This window comes from Suillus subaureus (assembly GCF_016647635.1).
Source record: "Suillus subaureus strain MN1 chromosome Unknown BJ212scaffold_20, whole genome shotgun sequence".
Taxonomy (NCBI): Eukaryota; Fungi; Basidiomycota; class Agaricomycetes; order Boletales; family Suillaceae; genus Suillus; species Suillus subaureus.
This window is the reverse complement of record NW_024538576.1, coordinates 347,231-365,756: the sequence shown is the minus strand read 5'-3', so window position 1 is coordinate 365,756 and position 18,526 is coordinate 347,231. Positions and strand designations below refer to the sequence as shown.

Here is an 18,526-nt window from a genome sequence, read left to right as displayed (position 1 = left end):
GGATCCTTGCAGGCGTATGAGCGGTTGGACAGAGATCCAAAGCAGAGTGCCAATGATGATGCTGCTCATGATCCTTTATGACCGTGGACGAGTCGCAATTCGTGATATGATTTTAACGAGTCAAAGAAGGAGCCTGCTCAAAGACAGTCCGTCTCCAATTTGAAGGGGAGTGAAAAGGATATTTGATTCCTCTGGACCATGGAAAATCCGACTCTTAAATGCAAGTACGGCAAGCGCTTCCATGTCTTTGCTGGCAGTTGCAGACGTAAGGGTCAGTAAGATATGGCTCTACCTTAGGTTCACACCCTGAGAAGCGGACAACCGGTCCGTCATATATCGGTGTCATGTCGGTGAGTGAAGTTGCAAAAAGATAGTGGCCTGTCCGCGCGACTGCTTTGGACTTTAATTCGAATCAGTGACCAGTGCCATAAGCTGTATGAATGGAAACCCTGGTTAAGGGCCACCATATCTTGGCAAAGTGCTGCCGCAATTTAATCCTCGACCAAATTCCGAATCCGACTTTTTTGCGAACTGAAGTGCCTTTCAGGTTAGCAGTTCGACGTGGAAAGCAGGATCAAACCATACCTATGTTCGTCGTTCGGGCTGTATCTGATGGCCGTCCAAACCAGTCCGAGCCATTCCCACATTAGAAGCTTGTTTGTCGTTACTTCTGTTCTGTGAGCAGTAATCAACCTCGAAAAATTGACAACAAGGCCGCCTCTTAAAATCTAATGTTCGGCATCGACATGCTGATGAGACCACTGCCGCAGTCGGCGGCTTCGAACGTTTATTAGTTGGGGAATATACATGCGAAACCTTTCTTTCTGGTCTTCTGCAGATCGTCAACGGAGGATAAAAGGGAGGCATCCAATGTCACTCCATAGTGCGTATCGTCAAGGCCATATCCCCGCGATGACGCAAACTGAGCTCACCGCTCCTGGTCCGAACCTGAACCTGGCCGTTGTGAACCTCTTTGAAGTAGTCCGGCCCAGAGTCTACCAAGACTCCAACCCTGAGCAAGGACATGGTACCGTTTGGAGATAATCTTGCTTGACAGGGGATCCTGAGCGATTAGCAAATTGCCCTAATCATTTATGCATCACCGCCTCATTACAACTCCTGTCAAGATCACCAAATATCGCCGAGTATAAGCTAGTAGTGTCTGATATGATGTATTTCCAGGAGTTAGGACGTGTTGGCCAGTGCATTAACTGTGGAGGTCTAGAACCGATTAAATAAGCATTTGGTGATAGTATAAGGTAAACTTGTTGTCGACAGTCTTCACCGTGGCGATTGTCATGAGGTCTGCATCACAGCGCTCGTCAATGCATCCCTGAGGCAGAAGAGTAAGTACTAGTGTACATTGAGCGCTGAGCTCGTGACAGCTTTCAGTCATCTGGAATGCGTGCCTGGCCCCTGATTAGTAGCCCGCCGGAATGTCCCGGCACCGCTGTTCGCCTCTGCTACGACCCATGACGTCGAGTTCGTCTACCTACAGTCTTTCTCTATACCCACCTACCACTCCTTTTTAATCTCACACAGCAGTTCACTCTCCATGTTAGTTCCTTTGTTACTCGAGCATTCTTATAGTATGCGCAATGTGTTAATGTATATTTCTATTTTGAAGAGTCGTTCGACACGGTCGAATCGGTATCCCAACTTCTCGAGCAGTTCCGCCTACTTGCATACCACTCCGGGCTAACACTCGGTCCAGCCCAACCTATTGGATCATGTCAGCGGCCCTCGAGTCTCAAGCCAGACGAAGTCGGATAGTCTAAAGCGGTGCAATTGACAGACTTACACAAGTTCACGGCAAGTCCCCTTTGAGAGAAGATATTCGCTTGGCCCGTCAACCCTACTGTCTCCTGAGGGAGACCAATAAACGGAAGACCGCATTCCTAATTCATCATGGGCAACATCTTCAAGTGCCGAAATGAGCCTGATTGAGTACTTCATGGACATATGGATTCACAGGTCCTCGAGTCTCCGCTAATGACGTTATCATCCATATCTACGATATGATGACCTTGGAGCGGCGTCCATCCGCGCGCGTCTCGCGTGCCAGGGCGCAAACTTCAAGCTGCTCCGCTGCGACTGCTGGAGGCTGATTACTATATTTTACTTTTGGAACAGCTTTGCGTCATCTCTTACAACATATTGCTGAGTTCCCCGTCTCAAAAATATGATGTGCTCCACCTGACTTTCCCGATATCGCAAATGTGCACATATTTCGAACTGCGTCATGATGAGCTACGGATATTTGCCAGAAGGTCAACATCATCTGTATACCCACAAAATATAAATTCTAACACTCCGGAATCTGGATTAATTGCTTCTCTTCCATGGGCTTTTTCCGCTGGCTGATTACAATCTGCTTTCTCTTCAGGTCCTTTCCCGCCTAACATCTAACACCTAGTTGACTTCTTCATCTACGTTGTCGGGTCGATGTGATCCACGCGAGTTCCCAGTATGTTGGATTGGATTCTTCCAACTTCTCCAGGCGACTAACCTTAATTGTTTCCTGGGCAGTCTAGTGTTTCAAGCCTCAAGCACCCGCGCTATGAAATTTTTTCCAACAATTCCATAGGGGTGACAGGACCGTGCGCTGAGCCTCGCATCCGCCACCATGTTAAAACATGAACGTTCCTGCCAGTTCAAGTTGGGCCGTGCTCATTCAATACAAGTCGAGTTTTCTCCTGTGTGCAAGTTCCGATTTCCGCTGCAAGCAGCTAACACACTCGAAATATCTTTTATTTCAATACAGCTCTTTGACTCATCTGTAACATACCGTGTACGCAGACTCAGATGCTATTTTTGCGATAGACGACGATATACTACATCTATCTATCTACATATTGTAAGAGCGGAACGATTCCCAATTGGTGTCGACGCCATGTGCGCGCTCTACTTTGGCTCAGGGATGTGGAGATCGTATAAGCCAAAAGACAATTGGAGCAATAAACCTCGTTACCTCCCCTCAATTGAACAATGAACAGCACGCTGCCAACATGAGGCCAAGCGATATAACAAAACAAGAACTTGAAGAAGTCTTCAAATTGTTATTCCGTATTAGGTGACTGTCATAAGCAGCAAATACAACGCATTCCTTCTTCGTCACTAGGTCTAAGTACACTTGGAACTTCGGAAGGACATAAATACACAAGATTTAGGTAGTGAACCTTCCCTGCCATTCAGCCACCAACGAACTCTTCACAAGACAGCCCAGGTCAATATTGTCCGATGCGATAGCCTCCAACATATGCCCCACATCTTTTTCTCTGTCGCCAGTTCAAGGTAGTCCAAAATATGTGGACCCTTTTCCTTTGCAAGGCTTTCCACTCTTCGCTTCAAAAAGAGGATTAGGCGGTCAGGATGAGACGAGGCGAGATACAGGTGGGTAAGCGCAGGGGCCGGACCGTTGTTTTCGGTATCGTCGGGATCGGCACCATCGGGATACATATTGAGTGCATGGATGAAACACTCTTCCGGGCTGGTGAGAGCGAGGCGTCGAAGCTGTGAGCATGTCTGCAACATGCGGTAAGCCAGAACAACATGAGCGCCATGAGATTGTTTCAAAGGATCGTTGTCTTGCAAGAAGAGGTTGGAGAAAAGAGGTGGTAGACTAAAATGTTCAAGCGCGAGCGTTTCAACTTGTTCAAGTAGCGAGCGCCAGCCATAAACCAGATTTTCGAGAAGGATCGTAGAAGAAAAGTTGTTAAATGGCTGAAGAGCAGTCGTATTCTGGAAGAACGGATTGCTCAAGTCGAAGCCGTCTTTGAAGTCCTGGGACTAGTGCTGAGCGAGAATTGAGCGAGAGATGTCACATAGCTTGAGGTGCTTCAGCGCAGGTGTCTCGAAGTGAAGGAAAAAAATTATAGCTTCCCACTGGGATAGATAGCCGAGTGTGAGGTCTGCGAGCCTTGGCAAGTTCGTCGGCAATTCGTTCGCGTTACGGAGCAGCGTCCCAAACTGCCGAATGGCACCTTGGATCTCGAACTTTTCCAGAGTCTCTCTGTTGATTGTAAGGATATATTTCAGCACGTCCATCAAAGGCCGGTCATGCAAGGTCATGAAATTAATCGATAGGGATGTCAGCCGCGTTAAAGACCACTGAGACCACGACACTGGGAACCCAGACGCTTTAACACGTGTCAACTTTGGAAAGAAATTGTCCGCTGCCTGTTCTTCGTTTTGGCCAGCCAGAAAAAGAAAGCGCACGGGTGGTGGTATAATTGAATGGCAAAAGGATAGGATTGTAGTGCCATACTTCATTTTGCAGGTCTCCAGAGTCTCCATGGGAGCTGTATGTAAACACTTCGTGACGAGCCACGCAACTTGGAGAGTATCGCAGTGTATTGAGAGATATTTGACGCGCGGTAGCACTAGGCGGAGCCAGTTCATTGTCATAATCGTGCCCAGTCGAAAATATTCGAAATCCAAGTTGGGCGTTGTGAAAAGTTTGAGTCGGACAAATAACGAAAAGACTCTAGAACGCGAGGCGAACTCCTTTGCACGAAGAAGAGATGCATTAACGATAGCGAGCTCTCCATCGACTTTATGCATGTTATCGGCCGTGATGGTGATGTCCGCCCACAGCGAGGAGCAGCTGAAGGCGAGGTTACGCCATGTGCTAGAGACATGCGAAACTAAGACAGCAAAATCGATACGTTTTTGAGAGTTGCGACAAGACACCCAACTTGAATATGTGCAGAATGATCTCATCAGGCAAGGTATCAATTGGACTCTTGCGTACATGCTGGAGTTTGTTACTAGTAGCCCGATTTATGATGCTGAAGGGTGTGTCATTTGTCAGGCCAGGCGCTTCTGCGTGCTGAGCCGCGGCGGGTGCTACGAATTGCATGTTGCCAAGAATCTGTCCAGGTAGAAAGTTGAAGAATACAAGAGTTGCGAGGATTCGAAAGGGGCTGGCTCGTTGAGAAGAGAGCGGTTACAAGAAAAATAATGGTCGACAGAGACTTAAATATTGTCCAAGGCAAATCCAAGGAGCCACAATGCCATTTGCCCAGGATCCAGAGTGACAAAGGCCAGGTCATGATTGCACATGCTTGGTTGCACGCTCGTTGATAGGGCATGTTGAAGAAGGCGCACAACTTGTTCTCCTGTGTTTACCGGGACTAAGGCCTAAGTGTTGCAGTAACAAGTAGACGACGCGTTGCCCACCACCCAAGCGTGCGCGTGAGAAATAATTCTAAAGCCCCTTTGTTCCCAGTGCTTCCGTATCACTTGAACACACAATACTTCATTGATGACCTCTTCCAGACAAGTTAGACATTTGGCTGGTTCATACGTCAAAACCTACATCTTCACTGCCGAAGGTATCGTCAAGTTCCTCCTAGAGCTCGAGTTATGCATGTAGAGTGGCAACGAGGTAATATGTGATAGCACATGTCCAGCTAGAAGACTTACTTATGAACCATACATCAGCCAACCATAAACTGCCGCAGCGGGATCTCAGTTCTAAATCCTCGACTCAGAATTGACAGAAGGTTAAAGGAGACCAACAAAAGCGGGCGAAGTCCGCATACTTCTAAGTTATCTTTCCTTTACCATCTGCTACGATGTTGTTCAATCTTCCCAATTGCCAATCTAAAGTATTTGCAATTTACATCGTTGAATGTCGCACGAACTCTTCCGAGTGCCTCTCTCTTCATCAGTGGCTTGTATTGATGTATAAAAGAAATCTTCTACAGTAATCTAGATGCAAACTCACACAGAATTTCCTTTAACAAGGCGAACCCCGCAGCGGCAATCACTTGTACATACAGTAATCTAATCTTTCGGGCTCGAAACATCAAATCCATCATCTAAGGGGTTAGGCGTTTCCAGGCCCTGTGCACCGGGCACCCAGAAGTGACCTGCTAGCAAAAGAGAAGGTCGAGTGTAAAGGCCATCAATACGGTCATCACCCCAAACATGAGGATCAACTGGGGTAGCAAGAACGCAGCAAGATGATCTGTTGTGTTTGTATCAGAGCATGCTTGCGTCAGGATCACCTGCAAATAATTCCTCAACACATAAAAGAGGCGGTTTGCAGGGGCAATATCTCACTTGGGTCGATGCTATGGGTAAACATGATACGAAGCTGTGATATGCTCACTCAGCCAAAGGCAGATGCAGCGCATAGCAAATCAAACGAACATGCATACAAATCTGAGCACTTTATCTTCAGCATCAATGAATCCTATCCGAGTGAATCCTTCGCAGATGGAAATTCCGAGGACTGGCATGATGAGCTGTTTGCTAACAGCAAGAGCTCCGATGGCCCCAAGGGGCAGTGAAGTCCAGCGTCCGCGAGGGACACTCATTCTCGCGAGTGCAGATCCAAGAATAATCAGTCCAATGGGAGAATTGGCTGCTCCCAAGAAGTCCGCTGTATCCATTACGAATGCCAGTGGGGGTTGTCCATCAGGAGCTGGTGGAATGTTCGTTCCTGATACATTAGGGATAAACAATGCCTTCACAGCCGACATTCTAGAGACAATGAGCGAAACCACCACAGAGAACAAGACAGGGGATGAAAGACTGCCAAGGAAGTTCATGTATCGCATGGCAGAGCGGGGTTGGTTTGGAGCAGAGTTCTCTGTGGACGCTGGTATGATGTGCGGTTCTGCATCCATGGACGGTTGCGTTTCATCGCATTGGCCAGACAGTATGTCATGCTGCACAATGGTTGACGACGCTAATGGGGAAACTGCCTGTGAATGCTCCAACGATGACAGTTGCAGGGAGAGATCTTTGCTAGACATTTGGTCACCGTAGGCATTCCTCTCCAAGTCATATTTTTCCCCAGTTGCGGAAGAGGAAACAAATTTCGCCCGGCGTAAAAAAACCACGAGCAACTTCCAACGTTTGGCCCGGCATGGTTCATGTATTTCCCCGCCATCTGTATCAGATCCAATAAAATCACGCTCGATTAAGTTGCGCCCGCACGTAAACATAGTCAGCTTATGGCGTAATTTAGCGTTATATAACAAAAGTCATACAAAACTCACGTAGTAGATGACACAAAAGGCGCCGACGTATGTTACCGCGAGGTCTTGATCGTGGACTCCGTCGAAAGGGAGAGAGGCCATTATGTCCATCATGACCGAAATTGCTATGAGGTGCCAGTCAGTGAATGGCACGATGTAAGAAACATGTAACCTACTTATATCGCAACTGCTCGCCCAACCCCCGGCAACAAGGATACCGTACCGAAACCGATATGGAACCCAGAAAAATTGCTTGATAAACAGAGATAATGCGAAGCCTATTGCCATGTAGATGGTTGCAATCACTATCAGCGGTCCTAAAGGGATCGTTTGCATGTGCATGTACGTTAATTGCGTGATAGTAACGCATTTCAGGAAGACAACGAACCAAAAGCTGCATCATTCTCCGCATTTAATGCAGATGAAGCCCTCGAGAATATCAAGCTAGGCAAAGTAATGTTCTGGATCCTGTTTATCAATTCCATTCTTCCAGGAAATGGGGCATCCTGACCAAAACCACTTGCACGGCGCCGCGAGTCGCAATCGCAGGAAAAAAACCAGCCCTTGTAATACCGTACCCACACGCGACGCATATGAAACTGGGTAAACGTTCAGAACGACACGAAAAGGAAGGAAATGAAACTCACAGTCGGAGAAGAGGTCTCGCAGCTACCCATAACAAAGTTCCGAAAGGAATCTCCGCCATTGGAATAGGGAGTCAGATTGTCATCCTTAGACTGAAAATCTCGTGTATAAATATTGAAATATCGACGTGTGTAGTGTCGGAATGATTTTCTCAAGGTTGTATGCTGGCAAAAGGAAGTCCAACCTCCGGATGAACAATGGATTGTCTCAGCGGCACGCGTGAATTGAAAATGCGATATCCGGAGATGACATTGGAATATGAGAGGGTTTAGGGGTTGTCAACATCGGGGAGTTGCGTTAGTGACTAACTACAACGTGAAGCCGAAGCTAGAGTCCAGTTGAGCATCGCGAAGCAGACCACGTCCTTGGTGCCTGCTGCAGGCACATATGGCAGTGGTTTCGAACCTGGGAAAGTTCTCACCAGGGTGCTACCACACCGTTCATCCTGTTCTGTTCGGGATACAACCTAGTAGTAAATAGTCCTTGCACTACTGCAACCAAGCCTATACCTGGACAGCTCTATTCGGTACTCACCAGCAGGGTGATTTACAGGTTGGGGGAGGAAGCTTCATCTCCTAGGTCCGGTCAGCCTTTAGCATGAGCTGGACCCTAAATCCACTTGGGACCCACACAGCCGTTCCGAACCGCATTGGAAATTTTGTCCGTGCAGAGACGAAACTAGACTCCAGTGTCGTAAGCGCTGAACTGCGATCATCCATGTGCTATTTGACTGCTCGATAAACCATAAGACAGGGCATTGCAACGTTCGCGTAACCGGGTGGTAGTGCCCAAGTAGCACCATGTGTGTGGCAATCCGCAGTTAATAGTATTCATTCATTCTCAAGGAAGTGCATTCTATAGTGACTCCCTTGGCCTCATTCCTTGGCCAGCCGAGTCAGTTAGACGGCTCCCGGTCACGGTATGGCTTGTAAGTGTGATTAGAAACGGGTCGCAAACGAAATTGTTTGGGATTGGGAATCCAGCCAGATATAGAGAGGCCACACGGACCTGAGCTCCGGTATGAGGAATTTCGATGAATCGCTCACCACCAACTAGTACGTTCGACGTCAAATGAATGCCATTTCACCGGCTGGGAAGTGCATTGCCGATGATGAGGACCGAATGCAGTACTCTTCCGCTATCGATCGGTTTCATGTCCGGGTGGGTAAGGGTTGCTCCGAGTCGAATTCAGGGAAAGACAGACAGATTCGCTACTAACGTTGTCTTGGGGCTTCGGATTTGTGACGGTCTTACTAAGTGGGTGGATTTCCAGATTGCAAAGACTGGAGTCCAGACACTGAGGAAAGCACAGTTAACCCACGGCGCGCAGACAGCTGACTGCCAAGCGCAAAACGACAGGGAATAGTTGAGGCTCAGGCGTAGTGTTGTGGGCAGAAGTCTGCCATTCTGCCAGCCGGTTTGGCAGATGGCAGAATTTTGCCGGCAGAATCCGGCAGAATGTCAAACTACAGGGATCACAGCGAAAGGCATTCTAATACACAGCAAACGCATGAACTACGACGCGGCTAAAATGTCACGGTGGGTGAAGTATGAGAATATCACGGAGTTTTCTGATACATTCTCCCGTCCAGAAATTTGCCAACAATTACACGCTTTACTCCCATCATAACTACATTTTACTCAAGAATATCCCCATAATTCTCGAAGATTTCCAGTTAACCCTCTTCATTTTATAGAGTCAGGTGGAGCTCGCATATCATGGGAGTCACGCAATTTGCTTCTTCTGAACCAACCGTGTGGTAGAGCCAGCTCGAAAGTATAGTGGTCGGCACTGGCCAAAGAACCCAATTATGTTTGGACATATGCATGACGCTTCAGGATGGGCGCAGCAGGGGAAGAGCTACCCAGGACGGCATTAAAAGCACGTTTGTGCTACTTGTTACAAGTGGCAATAATATTGTCTACAGAAATAACCGCCAGCATCGGGTGCAATTGCGTCCACCGACATTACTGCACGTTCATACTAGTTCTGTCTGTTTTTTCCTCACTACTATCATAGGCGGCCTCTGTATCATTTCACGGCGTTGTTGGTCTTCAAAATGGAAGCAGGTATCAGATCGACAAAAAGAATTTCTGGTGATACGAATCAGAAATCAACGTAAACGTGTTCACATTTGATGCCAACACTGCCTCTGCCTCTATCATACACTGGATGCACGGATAACTATCGGTCCTATCACGATCATTGACGATGAAGGCAAATCTGCGCATTCCCTTCATCTCTTTTCCTTCCTATTTTTGCTCATTCATCTATCTATATAGGACTTATAATCCCTTCCTGACGGCGCTCGCACCTGAAATTCCAGCGGTCATCATAGCAGATGAAGTTTCGCGCAGCACCTTTTCAGTCAAGCAGGAAAATGAATTTGATATTACTGTAATTTGTTGCATGAGTGACCCGTAGTTCACGGCTTCCGTGGATCACATTGGAGAAGACTGCTCCGGAAATCGACAGAATCTCGGGATTATAGCAGTGACGACAAACTTCGATGACACCATTGACTTCCTCATGTTCTCGAAGACGTTAAAACTTGTCTTCCTTTCCCCTCTCAATGTCTATGTCGATGATTCAACATAAAATCTTATTTTGGTTCAGACAGCCTGAAAGAAACCGATCACACTCCATTGATCGTACCAGAACACACGCCTGACTGCCTTGTGATGTTGACCCATCCCGGGATGCCTCCTCATCGCCTGGATTTCAAACATACCTGCATTTGCGCCATTCAATGAAACCTCTCTGTAGAAAAGGGATTAGTGGGAAACGCACGCGGTTACTCCGCATCGTTGGTTCGTCGAAGTCTAATTCATCAACACTGATTCGAACGCCACTAGCACTGTATCCCCCGCATCAACTTTGCGTTCCATCTAAACCGTTCATCGTGGACAGTGAATCGAAGACAGTTTCCTCTGTAACCAGCGTATGCAACGATGTTTAATGGTTGTCAAGGATCAATGCCAGCACGAAGTGTGCTCGATCTTCGAATGGATCCATTTGTTCACGATCAATTGTATACGGCGTTGTCCAGGGTGAGAACGCGAAGAGACATCATGTATCTATTTGCAGAGGCGGACAAGGGACAAGGCTGTGCTAATATTGTATTTCCTGATTTGCTACTGTAAATGCAGTATATCATCGAAAGAGCCGACTGCGCGAAGGGGTGAGCTCGAGATGCCTTGCTAGGAGTGGAGTCTACTGGGTGTTACTTGATTCAACTGAGAATATTCTCGCAGTCTAACGAACACTGAATTTCAACTCATCCTTCATCTCCAGAACCCAGATTGATACATCATGCCAGGCATCTCGGGCTTACTGTTGGACGATCCCGTTGACCCGCGGCATATCCTCTTCTCCACAGTCCATAACTTCGTGTTTATTTCTTGGCGCCACTAACACGTCTCCAGTGACATCGTCTGCGTTCGGCGCGATCCCTGCAATCTTACGAACCAAAGCATTTGGTGGTGCGTGTACCAATGGATGTTCCCGAAAGAACGTGTACAACAAATGTTGGAGCATCCGCAGTATGTCCGTAATGGGATTGTATGTTTTATGAAACCGCCCTGTAGGTGAGACGAACAGACCTGGGCCAGGCTGATTGACCCAGTGAGTCACTTGGAGTGGCAAAATGTCGGACAGTCTCCACATGCGGAGTTCTCGTGCTACTGAGAGTCACATTGCAGTGATTGGCGACAAGGGTGGCAATGCGATGTGGGTGAAGTCACAGAATCAAGGCAGACATTGTCATAGCCACAACAAGGGTCTTGGCTACTGGGGACAAAGGCACGACGGCTTCATCAAAATATTGACAAGCAAGCACTTATGATATAGAAACAGCTCGCTTTAATACAATATCGGTCAACGAGAAACGCAATCATTACATCTTGCGAAAGGATGAGCAAACCAACCAGTGACCACCATCATCGAAAAAAAACTCACAAGCCACATCCAAAATGCCTCCACAAAATTCCTCGGGGGCACGTCTGCATGTCTGTGACAAGTATCTCAGCCTAGCTCATATTCACAAGCAAATAAAAGAATCCTACGTCATTGCCTCGATTTCCGCGATGCCAGAATGGAAGTCCATCTCGTCTGGCTTGACTACAGGGACTCGCTTCCAGATTTTGGCGATGGTATATAAAACAGGGAAAAGCATCACGGGCAGATAATTGGTCATGAACGTTGCTGTTGACCAGTTATCTCTCAGGAAGACTTCCCATGCACTGAACTGGAGGCCATAAGCCCAAGAATCGTTTCATTACATCGCATATGCAGGAGCTAGACTCACTAACAGCGTCAAAAGCGATGCGCTGACGGCCCACCAGGCGGCGAAGGGCTGGAGTCGAGAGGAATATGGGAGCTCAATGATCTTGTGCCCCTGTGCGAGGAAGCCTTTGCGGAAGCGCAGATAGATGACACCGATGCCAAACCAGGTCGTGAGGCCCGCAGTGGCACACATGCTAGAGAACCACGTGAAGACCATTCCGGAACTCGTGCTGACTGCCATGTAGGCGAGGAGGGAGAAAGAAGCACACGTGGCTACTGCGACATAGGGAAGCCCGGACCGCGAGGTGCGGAGAAATATTTTGGGGGCATTGCCGGAGGCGGCGAGGCCATCTACAAGCAGATTGGATCGGAATCAGTCCCATAGACCTAGATAGAAGCTCACATAGGCCTCTGGAGGCAATGTAAAGGTCACTGGAAGCCGCGGACCAGGCTGATGTCAGTAAGGCGGCGTTGATCACCTACAGGGGTATGAGAAATGTATTACTGTATAACACAACACTTACCGCGGGCAATCCTTTGATGCCAGCTCGGTCAATTGCAATTACAAACGGAGACGCGGAAGCATTATCAGAGTTTACGTTCAGCAAGGGGTTGTTCGAAGGTACCAGCTAGACCGATAACGAAGACACCGCCAATATAAAATAGCAGGAGCCGGATATAAACACGACGAATGGCTTTGGGGAGATTCCTACGCGGGTTCTTGGCTTCTGCAGCCGCCATCTGGCGTGTTTCAACCTCAAAAGGTCCAAGGGAGGAAATTACGACTCACAGCCACGACTTCTGACCCAGCATATGCGAATGCAGCTTGTGTTACTACACGAGACCAGCCTAGAAAACGACCTGTCATGCCACTTATGCCATAAAATTGAACAAACAGGCCAGGGTCTTTCCAGTAGCGAAATCCGATACGATCATGGTTCGGGCCACCGCCAAGGTCAAGGACGATCCCCAAGATGATGAGACCAACAATCGTAACAACCTTGATCGAGCTAGTTTGCCCCTAGCGTCAGGCAAAGGAAAGAACTTCGGGGGAAGATGGCCTCACGCGAACATGAATTCGGTTTCACCATACACGCCTGCAGCAAAAATTGAGCCAGAAGAGAAGGTAAATTGCGTGAACATTTACCAACACCACTCATGTTGATCCCGACGGCAACAACGAGACACATTGTTATCCATACCGCGTTGTTTACACCAGGATGCCAGAAATTGATGATGGTAGCGGCCGCGGACAACTCGGCTTAAATATAATGAACGACATTCGTTGCGGGACGATTCGGAGACTGTACCTGGTAATGTCACCTGATGGGAGAGTAACGTTCAGAAACTTGAAACATCAAGCAGGGGGTCACATTACCGTCCAATTGTACCATAGATTCCATCCCAATGCAAATGAGAATGCCGGATCAACGAAGCGCTCGGCGAGTTTGATGTGACCGCCGGCAACTGGGAGGTAGGAGATCATCTCTCCGATTGTGACCTAGTAACAAAACAATGAAGAACAAAGTCAGGAAATATACACTTGACTGACCATCACACAGTAGCATATTGACCCAATGAATATGTAACCTAATAAAAGGCCTAGAGGACCGCCATTCATGAGTGCTGATCCAGTCCCGAGGAACAGTCCTGTGCCAATCACCCCGCCAATGCTGAAAAAAAGTAATGTGACTCAGTCTTTACAATCAGGAATGTTAACAGATAAGTACCTTATCATTGCAACATGACGATTCTTAAGCTCTCGGTGAAGTCTGAAGTCTGGTGGTGGTGTATAGCTGCCATTGCTACTTGCGCGCTCTGCCGAACCAATATCACCCTCAGAGGCTTTCTCCTTGTCTGGAGAAGAGAAACTACTCATGACTTGGCGTGAATAGATGAACGGAAGGAGACTGGGAAGGAACCCACCTTAAAATTATCCTTTATATAGGCCCCTGGTATCTCAGGCGGGGGAGATATTGACTGTTGGACAGCGATAGCGGTGACAAAGATTGCGAAAATAATCATGGGAATAGCTTAAGTATGATCATGGGGCTAATTAGACAGTGACAAGTGACGATGTCAAAGAAGGTATCCTTACGTCTTATCGGCGCTTCGTAGCTGTGGAAGAGACGAGCGTGAGTGCTAGCCTGCGTGGCGCTACTAGTTAGCATGGTCAGTGCTGAGCGCTGAAATCGTATGTGGACCCTGGGGCTAGCAACACTGCAGCTGCAAGTACATAAATGACACGTGACTCGGTGCTTCTGAAATTGCATGGGGAAGAAGCTGCAGCAGTACTTGGTGACTTTCTTGAATACATCTAACTCGTTTTCTCCTCCTTAACTGCTTTCCTCTTCATTTCGCGCAAGCGCTGTTCCCACTAAACCATTCTGGACTTTGAATTTACGGGCGGGGAATTGCGGTGGACACATAATGAGCTCCTCCCTCTCGATCCGTAGTCTCAGGTCCGGTGAGTTTGTCAGTTTCTTGTCTTTGGATTTAGTCATTTATGAGCAGCAGATACCTCAGAACCCCTTCACCAACTCAAACTGCTATCGGCGCTTCGGAGTGGTAAGAAACCACCTCTCTCTTCTCCCACTTCATAGCAAACCCTCTTCCCCAGGCGATCCTGCTCTCATACATCCATTTCTTGCTGAAATTGGCAAGGAAAGACGAAAGTCTGTTGATGGAGACATTAACACTGGAGCTGCTGCCCTTCACCTTGCTATTCGCTGCGCTTCTGGTAGGTCATTGCTTTTGCTTGCTACTCCACCTTCCCTCACCCGCACCCAAAGTTGATACTGTACAGCTACTCCTATCTCACAGAGCCATATCACCCAATGGTGTGCACCCACCAGGCTCTGGGATCACCCCTCTGCATCTTGCAGCATCCCTTGGTCGTGCAGACATTGTAGGCGTGTTGCTCGACCAGGCTGGTATTGACGACACCCTCCGTGATAACAACGGAAAAACATGCAAGGATGTGGCAAAGGTAAAAGAAGTCATCCAAATATTGCAAGGTGCGTACTCCCTCGTAGTTTCTGTGCCCTCTTCACTAACGCCACTCCTAGATTCGCGTTCCTTTTTGAACGCCTCATACAGGTCCCTTCTACGCTCGTATATCTTGTCCCCTATGGATGCATCCCCGACTGCTGCATTGGTGGCTCTACTGGAATCACCTCGGGCACGTGGAGTTGATTTGTCGTACTTGGACGATGCATCTGGCACTTCTCTGTTACATGAGGCAGCCAGGCGTAAAAACCTGCGCCTCGTTGAACTAGCTGTCCGAGCGGGGGCGAGCGTTTTCGTGCGAAACCGCAGGGGGAAAATGGCGTACGAGGGCACAGGAAAAGACGATCACGTACGGGTATTTTTGCGACAATGTACGTTCTCCTTACGCGCTCCCTTACCCACTGCACTCAAAACAACGACAGTCGCAAATCACGATACCTCTCTTATTGAGGTCCCGTCTTCGGAACCTCCTGTCATGAAGGGCTATCTCAATAAATACACTAATGTTGCTAAGGGCTATAATACTAGATGGTTTGTTCTGAAAGATGGTGTATTCACATGTCCGTCATCTCTCGCTCCTTCTTATTTAATTACGGCGCTTAACCTCCTGCAGATTACCGGCATCAAGAAGACGAAGATATAGCTAGCCGCGGTGCCATCGCCATGAAAACTGCAATCCTCAAAATCTCGCCTGGCGGCGACAAGACGCGGTTTGAGATCCATTCGACCCCATCTCGAGGACATGCCACTGGGCAAAAATGGTACATGCGTGCTAACCATCACGTCGAGGCTGCTGGGTGGACGCAGGCGCTTGGGAAGAGCATACAATTGGCGCGGCGCGATGAGCAAATGCTGCGAAAGAGCGGGGAGAGCGAGCTGAACGCTTTGAAGCCCAAGAGTGTGCGCTCGAGCTTCCAGTCGGCGATGTCGGTGCGGCGAATGGATGTGGGTACCCGCGGCGGGGGGTCACAAAGCTCCATTATAGGTATAGCGGATGAGAGCATGGAGGATGGGCCACCTCCTGAGACGAGCAAGGCAGCTAAAAGTCGTTCTACCTCGGACAATGAAGACCACAATGATAATTCTTCGGCCTCAGTCCTCACACAGTCGCCTCCTCACAATGCGACTTTCGACCTGCAAGGAAACTCGGCCGCAGCACAGATGGAACTCACAACCCAGCTTCTGTCTAACCTTGCACTGCCACCAGATGCACCGTCCAGGACGCAAGAACTCCGTACGGCGCTCAAGGAATCGTTCGCGATCGTACAAACGATGATAGACGAGTATGTTCAGATGGCCAAGGACCGTGAGGAGTGGTGGAAATCTCAATTACAGCGTGAGCGTGAGAGACAGAGTGTGTGGGAAGAGAGCTTACAAACTGTCGTGCGAGAAGGCGAGGTACTGGAACGAGAGCTGCGAATACGGTCTCGGAAACGAGGTAGCAGATTCTTCGATGTCGGTGTAAACGATGTAGGCGGCACACTCCGACAGCGCCCTACAACCATGGCGCTTGTATCGCCTGTGCTTGAAGAACCCTATTTCTCGCCCTTGGTGCGCCCTGCACCAATCACTATTGTCTCCCCGCCTGAGGAAGTCAACGGCCTGTCCACGTCGACTGTGCCATCGTCACCCGCAAGTGCGGGAGTCACGCCGACGGCACAGCGTATGCCGCGGCACGATCAGGAGGATGAAGACGCCATCGACACGGACGAGGAAGATGAATTCTTCGATGCCATCGAGGCCAATGCGCTCCCCAATCTCGTCATCAGCCAACTGCTATCGAGCCCGATGCGCGCAGTACCTGCGTTGTCCTTCATGAATGGCGAACACTTCGCAGGTTATCAAAATTTGAGGACGCGGTTACCCATCGGGTCGGATAACAGGCCTAGCACGAGTCTGTGGTCTGTGCTGAAGCATAGTATTGGAAAGGATTTGACGAGGATTAGTTTCCCCGTCATGTTTAATGAGCCGACAAGTATGTTGCAGCGGATGGTGAGTTTTCTTTGGCTAATGGATATGTACACACTGTCTTATTTCGAGTGAAGGCAGAGGACATGGAGTTCTCGGAGTGTCGTAAGCGTCTCATTTATGTGGTCGTTGGTCGTAGTAACTCATCGGTCGATAGTCGATGTCGCTGCTCGTGAGCAAGACCCGCACCGGCGGTTAGCATTTGTGGCCGCATTCGCAATGTCAAATTATTCATCGACCATCGGCCGTATAGCTAAACCATTTAATCCTATGCTCGTAGGTACCTTTCATACCTTTCTCGTAGGCAAATGCTCAATCCATCTAGAGCGAAACATTCGAATACGTCAGACTCGACAAGGAATATCGCTACATATCTGAGCAAGTCAGCCATCATCCCCCCATTTCTGCTTGTTGGGCAGAATCACCGTATTGGCATTATTATGGAGAGGTTTGATACGTTGTTGTGCCGCATGATTTGTCTGCTGACCTGTCCACACCAGGTCGATGCACAAAATAAATTTATGGGAAAATCATTCGAGATTCGTCCTACTGGCGTTGCGCATGCTGAACTTCTTCTTCCTGAAGAATGGGCGCCCGACTACCCTAAGTGTACTGCTGCTGGCATCCAGGGCAAGGTCGTCGAGCACTTCTCGTGGAAGAAAGTTACTACCAACGTCTCCGGGTTCATCTTAGGCTCTCCCACCATCGATCACTACGGTGATATGATCGTGAGTGAACCCTTTCCTCTTCATGCTTCGAAACTGAAACTCCATTGCGACAGGTCACGAATCATCGCACTGGCGACCAGTGTATGCTGACATTCAAGCCGAGAGGATGGCGGGGTAAAGATGCATACGAAATCTCTGGTATCGTGCGAGACACAGACGGAGAAGTAACCCACGAGGTGGCTGGACGGTGGAACAGCCAGCTCATATGTCGCGCCGTAGGCACAGGCAGCGGATTCCTACACCCTGACGCCACTGTAAGTGGACCCTCTTCGCCAAACTACACCGCAGAGTACATTCTCCTCTGGCGTAACTCCGAAAAGCCTACCATACCTTTCAACCTCACGCCATTTGCCATCACGCTGAATGACTGCCCCGACGAAACGCTAAGGCCATACTTGTGCCCGACAGACTGCCGGCTGCGACCTGATCAACGGGCATTTGAGATGGGGAAGTATGAGTTTGCGAATGGGTTGAAGATGCAGCAAGAGGAACGACAGCGAACGACGCGGCGTGCAAGGGAGGAGGGGCGCGCGCCGCCGCATCGGCCCAGGTGGTTTAGGGCGGAGACGGATGGGGATACTGGGGAGAGGGTGTGGGCGCCGTCGAGGGCTGGAGATAGGTTGGAGTATTGGGTGGAGAGAGAGAAGGTGTGGGAGAAGGGGGGTAAACAGCCTTGGAAGGATGTGGAGCCTATCTTTATAGAGGACGCTGTTTAGTTAGCGCGCGAATGATTCATGGATAGGGCAGGATTTGTATTTAATTGTCGGGCTTCTGTAAACCTGACAATTAAAGCCTGATGTCGGACGCATAGATCACAGCTCACGTACCGAAGAAAGACAAATTCATGAATACAAGGATATGGTGCAATCTTTCAACAGCAGAGGTTATGGTGAGGTCCT

General features: G+C 48.8%; 6 protein-coding genes across 6 annotated transcripts; 3 read left to right on the top strand and 3 right to left on the bottom strand.

The window, feature by feature from the left end:
- Positions 1-3,661: 3,661 nt before the first annotated feature.
- Positions 3,662-5,147, bottom strand: BJ212DRAFT_345372 (uncharacterized protein). Its single transcript, XM_041342968.1, has one exon. The coding sequence runs from the start codon at positions 4,753-4,755 to the stop codon at positions 3,790-3,792; it is 966 nt and encodes a 321-aa protein (XP_041192000.1). The 5' UTR covers positions 4,756-5,147; the 3' UTR covers positions 3,662-3,789.
- A 732-nt stretch (positions 5,148-5,879) lies between these two features.
- On the bottom strand, positions 5,880-7,698 carry BJ212DRAFT_1274071 (auxin efflux carrier; the record flags this gene model as incomplete). The annotated part of the gene is made up of 8 exons (XM_041331138.1): positions 5,880-6,014; positions 6,070-6,103; positions 6,160-6,965; positions 7,014-7,117; positions 7,169-7,309; positions 7,381-7,453; positions 7,504-7,591; positions 7,640-7,698. The coding sequence occupies 8 exons, from the start codon at positions 7,696-7,698 to the stop codon at positions 5,880-5,882; spliced, it is 1,440 nt and encodes a 479-aa protein (XP_041191999.1).
- A 1,999-nt stretch (positions 7,699-9,697) lies between these two features.
- Positions 9,698-10,236, top strand: BJ212DRAFT_1300459 (uncharacterized protein; the record flags this gene model as incomplete). The annotated part of the gene is made up of 3 exons (XM_041332994.1): positions 9,698-9,756; positions 9,921-10,035; positions 10,063-10,236. 3 exons carry the CDS (start codon positions 9,698-9,700, stop codon positions 10,234-10,236), a joined length of 348 nt encoding a protein of 115 aa, XP_041191998.1.
- A 338-nt stretch (positions 10,237-10,574) lies between these two features.
- BJ212DRAFT_1463026 (helicase) lies at positions 10,575-11,210 on the top strand. The gene has a single exon (XM_041338940.1). It carries the CDS (start codon positions 10,590-10,592, stop codon positions 10,779-10,781), a length of 192 nt encoding a protein of 63 aa, XP_041191997.1. The 5' UTR covers positions 10,575-10,589; the 3' UTR covers positions 10,782-11,210.
- BJ212DRAFT_1447503 (amino acid permease) lies at positions 11,207-13,801 on the bottom strand (the record flags this gene model as incomplete). Its single annotated transcript, XM_041338409.1, has 13 exons — positions 11,207-11,219; positions 11,603-11,647; positions 11,703-11,884; positions 11,945-12,273; positions 12,326-12,401; positions 12,447-12,469; positions 12,549-12,663; positions 12,713-12,932; positions 12,989-13,019; positions 13,070-13,178; positions 13,301-13,423; positions 13,475-13,595; positions 13,653-13,801. 13 exons carry the CDS (start codon positions 13,799-13,801, stop codon positions 11,207-11,209), a joined length of 1,536 nt encoding a protein of 511 aa, XP_041191996.1.
- A 551-nt stretch (positions 13,802-14,352) lies between these two features.
- On the top strand, positions 14,353-18,343 carry BJ212DRAFT_1481865 (Oxysterol-binding protein-domain-containing protein; the record flags this gene model as incomplete). The annotated part of the gene is made up of 12 exons (XM_041340322.1): positions 14,353-14,389; positions 14,437-14,490; positions 14,543-14,662; positions 14,715-14,939; positions 14,991-15,302; positions 15,354-15,491; positions 15,545-16,923; positions 16,977-17,004; positions 17,057-17,175; positions 17,225-17,347; positions 17,400-17,627; positions 17,681-18,343. The coding sequence occupies 12 exons, from the start codon at positions 14,353-14,355 to the stop codon at positions 18,341-18,343; spliced, it is 3,426 nt and encodes a 1,141-aa protein (XP_041191995.1).
- Between the last annotated feature and the right edge of the window lie 183 nt (positions 18,344-18,526).

Excerpts from the sequence above, each read along its gene's own strand:
- BJ212DRAFT_1463026 (XM_041338940.1), top strand. The coding sequence starts at position 10,590 with ATGTTTAATGGTTGTCAAGGATCAATGCCAGCACGAAGTGTGCTCGAT.
- BJ212DRAFT_345372 (XM_041342968.1), bottom strand. The coding sequence starts at position 4,755 with ATGTACGCAAGAGTCCAATTGATACCTTGCCTGATGAGATCATTCTGC.